The sequence below is a fragment of the Musca domestica genome, unplaced genomic scaffold, assembly GCF_030504385.1.
Source record: "Musca domestica strain aabys unplaced genomic scaffold, Musca_domestica.polishedcontigs.V.1.1 2, whole genome shotgun sequence".
NCBI lineage: Eukaryota > Metazoa > Arthropoda > Insecta > Diptera > Muscidae > Musca > Musca domestica.
Genome location: NW_026712249.1, coordinates 25,711,722 through 25,724,762, shown reverse-complemented (window position 1 = coordinate 25,724,762; position 13,041 = coordinate 25,711,722). Strand labels below are relative to the sequence as shown.

General features: G+C 35.7%; 2 protein-coding genes across 2 annotated transcripts; both read right to left on the bottom strand.

Annotated features, from left to right (window-relative positions):
- Positions 1–261: 261 nt before the first annotated feature.
- On the bottom strand, positions 262–1,158 carry achaete (achaete-scute complex protein T5). Its single transcript, NM_001308968.1, is given in 1 exon segment — positions 262–1,158. A coding segment is annotated over 1 exon segment (897 nt).
- A 9,356-nt stretch (positions 1,159–10,514) lies between these two features.
- Positions 10,515–11,714, bottom strand: LOC101890994 (uncharacterized). Its single transcript, XM_005179668.4, has 3 exons — positions 11,565–11,714; positions 10,917–11,096; positions 10,515–10,843 (listed from the first exon to the last, which is right to left on the bottom strand). Exons 1-3 carry the CDS (start codon positions 11,623–11,625, stop codon positions 10,626–10,628), a joined length of 459 nt encoding a protein of 152 aa, XP_005179725.1. The 5' UTR covers positions 11,626–11,714; the 3' UTR covers positions 10,515–10,625.
- Positions 11,715–13,041: the final 1,327 nt, after the last annotated feature.

Here is a 13,041-nt window from a genome sequence, read left to right as displayed (position 1 = left end):
GCACAGCAGTTTTGCAAATTAAAAATATTAATAATAATAACTTAAAAAACTATTTTGTACATTTGGATTTAACAAATTTGAGGTAAAAAACAGGTTCTCTCAATTTAAAAATAAAAAAATAATACTTTTGCGTTTTGATTTGTTTGTTGCATGAGGCTGATGTGGATGATGACCAATCAATGGTGTCTTCTTCTTCTTTTTCTTCTTGGTGTAGACTAGATTTTCAAAATCGTAGTTTTGAGGTGGGGGGAATGATAAAATTTACTCATCCTGCCACAGTGAAATGTAGTCCAAAAGCTCCTCATCCTCAGCCGATGATGAGCTATTGCTGTTGTGATTGTAGTCCTCGAATGAGACTGGTTCGAATTTAATTGGCGTTGTGGCTGGTGTAATATTATTGGCATATTCGAAACCCGATGATTGATAGTGTTGCGGTGATTGCTGTTGCGGATACAATTCGGCGGAGTATGTGGAGGAGCTGGTCGAATTGGCGGGTGAAATGAGATTGTGTTGCTGGAAACTGCCGGCATAGCTCAACGATGGGTGATGAGGCTGAGTATAGAATTGAGTTTGTTGTTGGTAGTACATGTTGTTCAATTGTGGAGCATTGGATGTTTGTTGTTGGTGTAACGGTGCTGGAGGTGGTGAGCCACTGTTGGATGAGGAGCTGTACGATGGCGAGGCAGCTGAGAGGGAACCATACGAAGATACACTGGAGCTATCACTACTGCTGTCAACATCATCAATTAGCTTCTTGAGACGGCGAATATATTCGGCAGCCATGCGTAAAGTATCGACTTTGCTGAGTTTTTTATCGGCGCCAGGTCCAATACCGCGACGACCATTGCTAATCTCAGCAATGATGGCGGTGGGAATGTGGTGGCGTAGATGAGTGAAGCCATCGTTGACTTGTTTAACACGATTACGTTCACGGGCATTGCGGCGAATGACGGAGGGATTGTTCGAGTCCAATGTGGTGCCCTCACTTTTCGTCGCAGGTTTGTTGTAGGGGGCAGGTGCAAGAGATCTTTGGTTTACATTACGTGTCCTCAACACTTCTCGGGGTGGTGTGTGCAGTACTTGTTTTTGATATTGGAATTTGGTGGCTGTCGTTGCCGACTGGTGGTGGTACATCATATTTTCCGAACCCAAAGCCATTTTTGTTTGTTAATTCAAAATAATAATTTCCAGAATATTTCGTCGTTTCGTAAAGAAGAAGAGTTTGAAATCGTTTTAAATTTCAAATCTTGTTGTGGTTGTTTTCTCTTTGGATGCTTAAGACTGACTGATGCCCTTCTCTGCTCTGCGAGGCTATTTATACGATTTCCTCTGCCATCCTCCACAACATCAAGGAATTCATTCACAACCTTCTCACCTTCAACTTAACTCATTCAACAAAAATTTTCCCAGCTACCTGACTCTTGCCTGACGATCGACAGGTAAGGCCAAAATCTTGTACAAAATCCCTCGCTCATCCAGATATTTTACGCTCACGCACATCCTCAATGCTCTTGCACAAAACCAAAGGATCTACTCTCTGTGGGAGCGAGCATCCCTTGATCTTTAAAATTCTCATATGGCTGCAGTTACCATTTACGCTCATTGATGCTTGGCCAAGAGTATTTCAGGTATAAAACGCCCAGATCATTGAGATTTTCAACTTGGTTTACTCAGTTTTACTCAATGGTGATTTTGTTTTGCTGCCAACTGAGATTACGTGTTGAGTTGTTAACAAAACTCAATGACTGGAGGAGAAGTTCCTTGCTGCGTTTGTTTGGCAGGGGAATTGGCCAGGGAACAGTTTGCAGACGTTTGCCTGCACAAGGTTGTGTGGTGAGTTTTATATTTCTCCTTAGAGCCGGTTTCTGCTGGGTAGGATCAGTAAATGATTTGATCTTTTTGAACAGTCGCGTGCCGGCATTACAGCCGGTTTGATGATTTTCAACTTCATCTCAGCAAAGAGATAAGTTTTTCATTTAAAAAAGAGTAAATTTCGTTTTCTCTTCTTTTAATTCGTGTTTGCAAGTCTACAATAGTTGTGTTCTTTTCCTGATCAGACCAACAGCACGATATCAATGAAAAAAAAAAACAGAAACTGGTGGTTGTAATTAAAAACTGGTTGCGACAAATTTAATATCATTGTCATCAAATGCAAGTTTTGAAAAATGGATTTTTCATATTGAGAAATTCTGTTGGTTAATTTAGCATATTTTTTCGTTTGTGATTGACTGAAAGTTATGAAAGAATATTCTTAAAAATCATGAAAGTAGATCTAAAAGAACATGAAAAATTAAAAAAAAACTTGGTTCGGGGTCAACCAGTTCAGTTTGTCTTTTAAAGTTTTTTTTTAATTTATTTTTTTTTTGTTCGAGTTGTCCTCTTAAAATATTCTCTAGAAACCCTTTAAGGTACACTTGAAAAAAATTCTTCAATATTAGACAGACATCCTGACAAGCCTTCAAAAATCCACAATCTCTCTCTATTGTAAATATGTCAGTTCTTAATAAATCTTATAATATAATATTACAATAATCCTCGATAATAACTTTGGCAGGTCTTCAAATAAATTTTGTATACCCTACAACACTATGTGTTGGGGGTATTATAAGTTTGATTGGGCCAAAAATTATGTAACACCTCGAAATATTGGTTTCCCACATAGGAAAGTATATATGGATCTTCCTATCTCGCCGAGCTGAATCGAATTAGCTATGTATCCGTCCGTCCGTCTGTCCATGTTAATTTGTAATCACTCTACAGGTCGCAATTATGGCCCGATCTTCACAAAATTTAGAATGGAGGTGGGGATAAGGTCAGAATAGAACCCTATTTCTTTTGGAGATGATCGCACAATATTTAGGGGTCGAAATGGACCAACAACTGAAAGAAATCCTGATTTTGCAGTGGCTCTACAGGTCGCAATTATGGACCAATCGACGCGGAAATTAGCATGGCGCTAAAGCTTCGGGCTGGGCAGAAGCCTTCCGATTTTGATGGTCATCGGTTAATATTTAGTGGGTGAAAAAGACTATAATACTTGTGATAAATAAAAGTCAAATTTCCATTATACCGCGAATATTTTTAGTCCGGGCGAAATCATAAATAGACGAACAGGTCAATTCTGACCGTTACGTAGATGCCGATAGTAAATATATCGGATATATATAGCGAAATATACAATGTGTATATAAAAAGGAAAGGAATGTTAGATGGAATGCTTATATCTCAAGGACCGATTTTGACAAATTTTGTCAATTCAGAATGCCCATTTGACATAAAAGTATAAAATCTAAAAAATCGCATAAAAATAAGTCAAAAATGATCTTAATATAGATTTTATAGTATTTTGTGACATATTTTTATTATTCCATATTTTTTATCGCATGCTATTTTTTCAATTTGACTTATAATATTAAGGTGTACATTTTGTAATATTTTTCCACCTTACAGCACAGGTTTGGGATATTATATACAGATTGCAATTATCGTCCGATCCTCACGAAAAGGGTAGGGTTGGGCTCAGAAGGGCTAGGCCTATTGTTTTCAAAGATATCCGCAATATATTTAGGGGTTGAAATGGACCAACAATTAAAAATGTTCCTGATTTTGCAGCCGCTTTAAAGTACACAAATAGAAACCAAAGGACACGAAATCTCGCATGAAGTTAGAGTTTAGAACAGCGGGTAGAGTGGACCACTATTTTTGTGTTAAAAAAATACCAACATTACTTACAGATGATATCCGAAATGCACAAAAGGCGAACTTCTGGCTTTCTTATGCTGATTTCGTTGACGAATATAGCCAAATATCGTAGACAAGCAAATCATATAGATATGTCTAAATTTGGAGATACAGAGGGGTCTCTTGCTTTTGGAGATGATCGCAAAATATTTAGGGGTTCATATGTACCAAAAACAGAAAAAAAAATTGCATATCACACAATTGAAGCCAATCGTCACGCCTGAGAAGAGAGTTAAGGACAGGACATTTTGGATGGAAAATGGAGCACAACAACTAACAGCACGACGGACTGTGTAAATATTGTGCAAATGTCCCTGGTAAAAATGCTAAGGGTAATATCTGAGCAGTGCTCCGTGACATAATTTCAAAAACGAAATCTTCCAAAATCGATCTGGATATAAGGAGGCTTCTAACATATTGTAGCGTTGTAGGGTATCACATGGTGGGCCCCGCACGACTATAGCCTTTGCTTACTTGTTTTTAAATTATAAAAGTCGAATTTTTTTCTTCTAATAATAGAAAACACATTCTTTACCATTGACTTGAGGTCACAAGTCAGATACTCCACTACCACATTTAATAGAGCTACACGTAACAAATAAAAGTTAATATTGGGGATTTATTCGTAGTAGTTCATACCAATATGAACTTTTTTGAATGCGTATTATGGCTATAGAGCACTTATAATTTGGATTTAAAGGAAAATATATCCAACTCTGATTCGATTTCCACCAAATTTGGCAGAGCCAGTTATTCTTCTCGTACCAACTAGCACTGATATAGTGTGCATGATATGACTTCCCCAAGCCTTAAATTAAATCAGTATGGAAAGGGCGAAAGTCGGGCGGGCTCACTATATGATACCATACACCACTTCATATATTTAGTAGAGCTCCTGTAACAAAAAAGTTTATAATAGAAATTTATTTGAAGTAGATCATACCAACTATGAACCTCACTGAAATGGTGAGTGTCATGGTTTTAAAGCAGTTATAATTAGGTTTCAGAGGAAAATAATATATATAAGGTATGTCCAATTCTGAATCGATGTTCACCAAATTTGACGGAGATATTTTACCTCACCTAACAAAAAACATCGCTATAGAGTTCATGATATCAAGGCTTATAATAAACATATATATCGCAGCCGAGTTTCAAATTCTATTGAATGTGAAAAAAAACATTCAATTTCGGCTGATATTACATATATGATGTAGAATAGCCGTGAAATCGGATGAAGATATATATGTAAGCTATATCCAAATCTGAACCGATCTTGATAACAAATTGGCGGAGGGATTTCTCAGCTGTATCTGATCTGATATGTTCAGCTCACGAGCCGCTTTCGACCAATGAGACGCGAGTTTCGATCAAGTCGCTTCCTACTTTTCGAACCATTTCAGTTGATGTTGCTGTTATCTTTCGTCCACTTCCTTGACGTCGGGCTATGCTACCAGTATCACAGTAACGAGCGATGGTAGGAGGTACAAAAGGTTTATTCACATTTAAATGCTGGAGTGCTCTAACGATAGCCAATTGTGGTTTTCCAACCAAATATAAAGAAATCACACTATCACGCTTGTATTCCATCACGAATAAATTTTTTTTTGGAAAATTCTCACCAAAGCGCTTTTGCACGCTTTCAAACAATATAATGAGCTGTCACTGGAATAATTTTAACAGCTGGCGGATGAGTGGCTTAGAAATGGCAGAAGTTTGAAGTTGGTTATAGGTTTTTCATCTCTCCCTGTTATATAAATTGCTACATATCCGATATCTTCTCTATTAGAATCGCTGTGATGGTCAGCAGTGACCGGGAATACAAATATTCGCGGTTTAGTGAAAATTTTTGTATATTTTTAAATAAAAGTTAGGATTTATTTTACCCGCTAAATATTGTCCGATGGCCGCCCAAACTATTGAGCTTCTGCCCAGTCCTAAACTCTAAGTCCATGTAAACTCCCGCGTCGAATGGTTCATAACTAAGGCATGTAGAGCAACAGCAACCTCAGAAAATTGTTCTGTAATTGGTCCATTTCAATCCCTTCATATTTTTCGATCATCTCCAAAAACTGGCCCAAACCCCACCTCTATTCTCAATTTTGTGAGGATGGACAGACAGATAGATGGACATATATAACTAGATCTATTCAGCTTGGCGAGATAGGGAGATCCATATATTGTTTCCTATATCTGGGAGATGTTACATGATAATACCCCCAAAATACGTAGTGTTGTAGGGTATAAAACACGTTCTAAAATATACAGGATTTTTGTTTTTCTAATTTTTTAATACATATTTTCAATAATTCATAACACACACACTATTATATGTGATTGTGTATTATTTCCTATTAAGACTATGTTAAATTTATTTTAACACCTTGTTTAGCCAATAAAAATTTACGTGTATAATTACAAGTCAGGTCATTAGTCATCGTGTCGTTAAATTAGTAAGTGTAAAAACACATTTAGTATAATCACAGCTTAAAATGGCAGTTTATCATTTGTTCACCAACTCACCCAACAATTTCAATCAGCTCACAATTATTAAACACAAATGCTTATAAATCCGATTTCGTAAAAGACCACACAAGCGAAGAAATACATCTTCTATTTGAGCGCCATAGCTATTAAGAGCAATAAATAATCACAACTAACTGCTACTAAACCACAAATTAAATAAAAATCTCTTTGGCTAACTAGCTGAACTAATAAATTTATTGTGGAGCAACCCCTCAGCACGGCACTGATGATGACGGCAATGGTGAGTTGATAAAAGGGTTGAATTACCGAAATGGTAACACTCACCACAGAAGACGGCAAGGATAAGAGTTTTCCTTCACATTTATTGGGTGGTATGTAATTCGAACCTATGCTAATTTGTGTTTTCATAAATCTGTCCAATGTGTAACGCCACCTTTGGTAATAGAATTAATTTTCAGCCTTTGATAATTATAGAGGCACTCTATAATTGACTAGGTTTTGTTATTTAACTGGGCTATGCTTTGTATGTTTAAGCGGGAGCTTGACTTTGATATTTTTAAACGAACAATTCGTTGTCTAACTGGGTGTTAAATGGACATATGTATGTTTGTACGTTACATTTGAAGGAAACGAAAGGCGAAGAAATCTAGGGTGGTGCCAGAGAGGAATTTTAAAAGTTGAACCAACAAACATTATTTTTTGAAAGAATGAATGTATTTATATCCTACAACACTGGTCGAAATATTGGTCCTGCACATACGATGAAAAAATAAAATTATGTTACTTTGGAGGTGATCGGAAAATATTAAGGGGTTGAAATGAAAAACAAAAAAGAAATCCTGATGCTTAACAGTTCGAAATTATAGACCGGAAATTATTATGGGGCTAGAGTTTAGGACTGTGCAACTAGGGTAGTCATCGAATATTATTAAATTAAACAGCGAATATTTATAATACCAGCGAAATCACAAATTCACGAAAATGTCACTTCTGACCGTTGCATTAATGCTTATATGCAAGATATCGTATGCATAGCAAAATATATATAATCTCATATATCAAAGATGGGGATCGCATGAGATTTTGTTTCATAATTGACTTACAATACTGAATTGTGCGTGTTGTGAGATTTTTTCACCAACTCTTTGTTTTGAGGTTGTTATATTCAGGTCGGTTAACCCTGCCTATTGTCTTGGAAGAAGTTCGCAGAATGTTATTTTATGTTTTAAATATACCCAAAACCTTAAAATTTTCTAGATTCTCCAGTCGCTCTACAGTTCTCAAGTAAGGATAAATAGATATGGAATTTTTTATGAGGTCTTAGTTTAGGGCAGCGCTGAAGCTTGACATTTTGGCATAATATTTACCAGCTTTAATATTAAAAATTCTATATCTATTTGTCCTTAGTTGAGGACTCTAGGGCGACTGCAAAATTTAGACATTTGTAACTAGTTTAGAATCACTTTCTGAGTTGATTTTTGCATGTCAGTCCGTCGGTTCGTCCGTCCGTCTGTCCATGTATTTCACAAAAAAAAGAACGAAAACTTCCAAACAATATTGGAAATCTTGAAATTGGTGAGAATCAGTTCAAACTTAGATATAGCCCCCATATATATCTTGAACCGATTTCGGGTTAATTGTTCACCAAATGACCAATATCAGTCCAACTTACTTGAATTTTGGCACATCAGAATTGCAGATAACTTATGAAGCTCACAAATACCTCTGTCAACTTCTATCCGATCGGATCAAATTAGGATAAAGCTCCCATTTATATCTTTATGCGATATCTGGTTTATTGTGTACCAAATGTCTAATATCAGCCCAAAGGGACTGAATCTTGGCAATTCCGACTGAATTCATTCTAGAAACAAGTACTTCAAATTTGACGGAAAGTGGTTCAGTTATAGCTATAGTTCATGTTTCATACTATTTGGGGTTTTTAGTCCCTCACATGCGTAATATGCACTCCACAAGAATGATATTTGGTACCAGATGTCAGATATAGCTCAGAAATAAGTGCCAACAATTTTATCAAGATGGATTCAGATTTAGATATAGCTCCCATATATATCTTTATCCGATTTAAGCTTTTTGTGAACCAAATTGCTAATATCGGCTCAAACTGACTGAATTTCGGCACCTTCAACGGAACTCAGCCCAGAAGCAAGTGCTTCAAATTTCAGTGAAAACCGGTTCAGATATAGCTATAGCTCCCATATATATGTTTCATTCGATTTAGTGTTAAAGTCTTAATACGCACTTCACGACAATGATATTTGATACCGAGGACCAGATACTGGTCGAAAATACATCTGCCAAGCTTTATAGAGATCGTTTCAGATTTGTATATACCTTCGATATACATCTCCATCCAATTTTACGGTTATTGCTCACCAAATTATGATATTATCTACTTCAGATGAATTCTCAATATAAACGTTTTTGTTACGGGAGCTCTACTAAATACGCAAAGTGGTGTAGGGTATCATATAGTTGACCACGTCCGAATTTTGATCTTTACTTACCTTTTTCTTGACCTTCACCTTTTTCTTCTAAAAGTTTTACAGGAGATTTTCGCATAAACTCGTGTGAAAAATGATTTTACCCTGTTATGAATATTCATAAATTCCTAGCCTATAGATTTTTCGTAAATTACTGGAAATATAATAAAATAAGTTTGTGGAGTATTTTCAGTTAATACGATCCCGATAAAAGGGATTATTTTACCCTTATTTCGTAAAAACTAGAAAATATCAGTCGGTTTTTCCGACAGATGCATGCTCTCAGCTATTGTAGGTTTATTAAAATACATTTTGAGCTGACTTGTGGTTATTCAAACTGTTGACCAGACTTTAGCCCTGTGGGGGAGGTATTAGAAGGATTGAGAAGAAAAAATCAATATGAACATCAGATCTCTTGTTGAGAAAAATATTTATATATATCAAGATTGAAAAGAAACGTTGATATTTTTTTCGCAAGTTATGAGAGACTTGAGAATTGAATAAAAATTATGACCCTATGTGAGTTCGGTACCAGAATGGGTGTGCCATATCTATCATATTCACACCATATTTTCTGTTATTAGAAATATTGTAATGTGCGAAATTTTAAGAGAATCCTATGCTCATTTCCCTTTTTTTGAGTGTTTTGTTATTCAAAATGTTGACCACTTTGTGGAGGAGGTACCAGAGGTAGTGGACCGCTATATCTCAACTTCACACCAGATTTTTTGTTACCAAAAATTTAAAGATGTGTGAAGTTTGAAGAGATGCTTATTCAAATATTTGACCTATTATGGGGGAGATAGTAGAAATAGTTTTCCGACATATTCTATCTTCACACCTAGTCTTCTGTTGATAGATATATTGTATTTTACCAAGCCTGAAAATAATCGCATGCTTTTTTTTACATTTTATGAGAGAAATTTGTGAAACTTTGTGGGGAGGAGAGGTCCAATGTGAAAACGTTACACAAAATTGAATGATCAGTTTGTTTCTTTACGTTAAATTATTGTTTTTGAAAATTTTGACCAATTGTGGAGGAGGTACCAGAAGGATTGCACCGATATTGCCCACCTCCGAATTTGATCTAAGTTTGACAATAATACAACGATGTACCAAGTTTGGATCAAATCGTATATTCCCTTCGTGAGTTATCTTGCAAGCCACACAGGTAGACTGACGGACAACCCTAGATTGACTCCAAATACCCTAAAACATATTTGGTACCAAGGGACCTAGGTTCCAAACACGTTTTTTATATGAGCCACATTTTGGCCATATCAAATGATCATATCATATCAAATGGATCATATTCAAATGATCCTCTCTAGTCATATGACTTTGTTAACCCGCTGACGGATTAAACTGTTTGATTTTGTTAATTCTCCTATTGATATGAGAAGCCTATTTAGTGCAGCTAGTTGAAATAATAAATATTAAAAATAATATACAAATTTAGATTAAACAGTAAACAATTATTTTTTTATCAATAGACTCGTTTTTGTTTCCATGAATCCATGAATCACTACACCATAATAGTTGAGCGTAAAAAACGTCCAAATACCCGATTGTTTATTTTTTCGAAAAATTGTTGATTTATCTATTGGCCAAATGATTTATTATTAAATATGTAGGGAAAAATAGGGAAAAATACCAAAATGCTGAACTATTTCATATTCAATCGACTCAACATGCAGAAAACTCACAATAATTCAAAGATTTAATTGCGGAAATTTGCAGAACCTTTGACAATTTTCCATTTGACGAAGTAGAAAGACTAAATGATTTGCAAAACCTTTTTTATTGACAGTTCAATAGAAAGGTCCATTGCTAGCTCACTTCCAGTTCTGGAAAAACTCAGAGAAAGTGTTTTTTATTAGTATTTAAAAAATACTAAACCCAAATGGAACGCCCCACCAAACCGACGAGAACAATGGCAACCATGACAACGGCACCGATATTGGCACGTCCAGCGGGGTTACAATAATTCTTGTTGTCACACTTGCCACAGGAGCGTGTCACACTTCCGGAATTGTGGGCAGGACGCAATGGCAATTCACAGGCGTTTATGGTGCTGTAAACACAACCTTTGTATCTGACGTCACCATAATCTGAAATTAGATTTAAAATTAGCATGGGTTTTAACACGCAAATGTTGTGTGTTGTCTCTCTCTCTCTACTTACTGCTCTTGATGTTCTCGTAGAAGCATTGCAAATATGGACTTGTTTGATTTAGATTAACTCCGGTATGATGGATGTCTAAATAAGTGCTAGTCTGGTTTGCCAAACTCGTGGTACATTCCACCTTTTTGGGACTTTTGCAAGAATCCTTGGTGTTGCAACTGTAGCATTTGATGGCATAGGCTGGAAGTAGAATAAAGTTGAGTTGGTGTATAAAAATGGATGGTTCGAGGAAATTCAATCATTGTTTTTAACAATGTTGGTTTTATGGTTATATTTGTGGAATTCTGCTATATAATGACCACCGCTATAAGGTTCATCAATGTGAATCATTAGTAGGTTCTTACAAAAACCTGGTCAATCTTATCCGAAGAACAAAGTACTTATACAAAGTACTACTGACTTAAAACTAATTTCGGCTAACCATATTCGTGATCTAACACCGCTCTCTCGATTGAGCCAATTCCGTCAATTTTTCCTTTAAAAATAAAATTTCTAAGTATTCGAATTCAAAATAGCCCCTTTGGCACATGATCACTCATATTGTACGAACGAACTTTTCAATATTTCGAAGTCGACATTTTCAGCACTTCCACTTCCATTTCACAATAATTACGCATTAAAATTATCAATACACTTGTCAATACGTACAAAATGTTACACAGCTAATGGCGATTAAACCCACAATCAACAAAACTTTTGATGAATTCATATTTGATTTAAATTTCGCTATTAGAAAATCAATTCCGTCGTTGAACGTACTTCACCTCACAGTTGCTATGCAATGACTAAAATTACATTGATTTTAGCTTCTGCTGGACAATATAGTGGAGAGAGATAAGAAATAAAAAAAATACCTTGTCGCAAGTTAATACTTTAACAATAATAACAAATCAAAAAATATCGGTCGGTTTTGCCGACAGATGTATACCCTCAGCCAATGTTCGATTATTTTTAAAATCTTTTGACTTCTGTTATGATTATTCGAATATTTAAACCTTTATGCAGTTGGTTCCGAGGGAATTAGCCAATATTGGTCATTTCGTGTCGGACCTAAATAAATATGAAATAAATAATGCGACGTGCTAGGTTTGGACTGTGTTCTCTTAATGGAAATTTTGGGATGTACCAAGACATGAATAGAATCGGATGTCAATGCCGCTTTTAATGAGCTTCATGGATTTTCAAAATTTTGAGCCTTTGTGTGGGTGGTACAAGAAGGAGTGGACCGATATATCCCATCTTCACAAGGGATCTTTTGTTAGTGGAAATAATGGGATGTGTGAAATATAAAGAGAACCTGATTTCGGGTTTTATAAATGTTTTGGTTATTCAAAACTTTGACCCCTTGTGGGGAATGTGTGAAATTATAAGACAGTCGGATTCTAACACCACATTATAATTATTCAAAATGTTTACCCTTTGTGGGGGAGGTACTTGATGGAGTGGACCAATATTATCCATTTTTGTACCAGATCTAGAACTGATGAAAATATTACGATTTGCCAAGTTGGGGCAAATCCGGATTACAGCTTCTGTTTCTGCGCAAATAATATTTTCTTTGTTTTTTTTTTTTTTTTTTTTTTTTTTTGAAAATTTTGACCTTTTATGGTGGAGATACCAGAAGGAGTGGACCGATATTTTCCATCTTAACACCAGACCTTGGGTTAAAATAAATATTTGGATGAGTGAAATTTGAAGACAAATGGGGCTCTTACATCAAATTTTATGAGCGTTGTAATTATTCAAAATTTTGACCATTTGTGGGGGAGGTACTTGATGGAGTGGACCTATATTGTCCATTTTGATACCTAACCTAGCACTGACGTAAATATTAGGATATGCAAAGTTGGAACAAAATCGGCTTATCTTTTTCTTTCTGTGCAAAAAATATCTTAACACCAGACCTTGGGTTAATAAAAATATTGGGATATGAGAAATTTGAAGACAATCGGACTCTTACATCAGATTTTATGAGAGTTGTAATTATTCAAAATTTTGACCATTTGTGGGGGAGGTACTTTATGGAGCGGACCGCTATTGTCCATTTTCACACCTAACCTAGCACGGACGCAAATATTAGTATATGCAAAGTTGGAGCAAAATTGGATTATCCTTTCTCTTTCTG

Coding starts and splice junctions, on each gene's coding strand:
- LOC101890994 (XM_005179668.4), bottom strand. CDS start 11,625: ATGAATTCATCAAAAGTTTTGTTGATTGTGGGTTTAATCGCCATTAGC. Junction 11,097..11,564: donor CATTAGCTGTGTAACATTTT/GTACGTATTGAC, acceptor TTCTACTTCCAG/CCTATGCCATCAAATGCTAC. Junction 10,844..10,916: donor CTACGAGAACATCAAGAGCA/GTAAGTAGAGAG, acceptor ATCTAATTTCAG/ATTATGGTGACGTCAGATAC.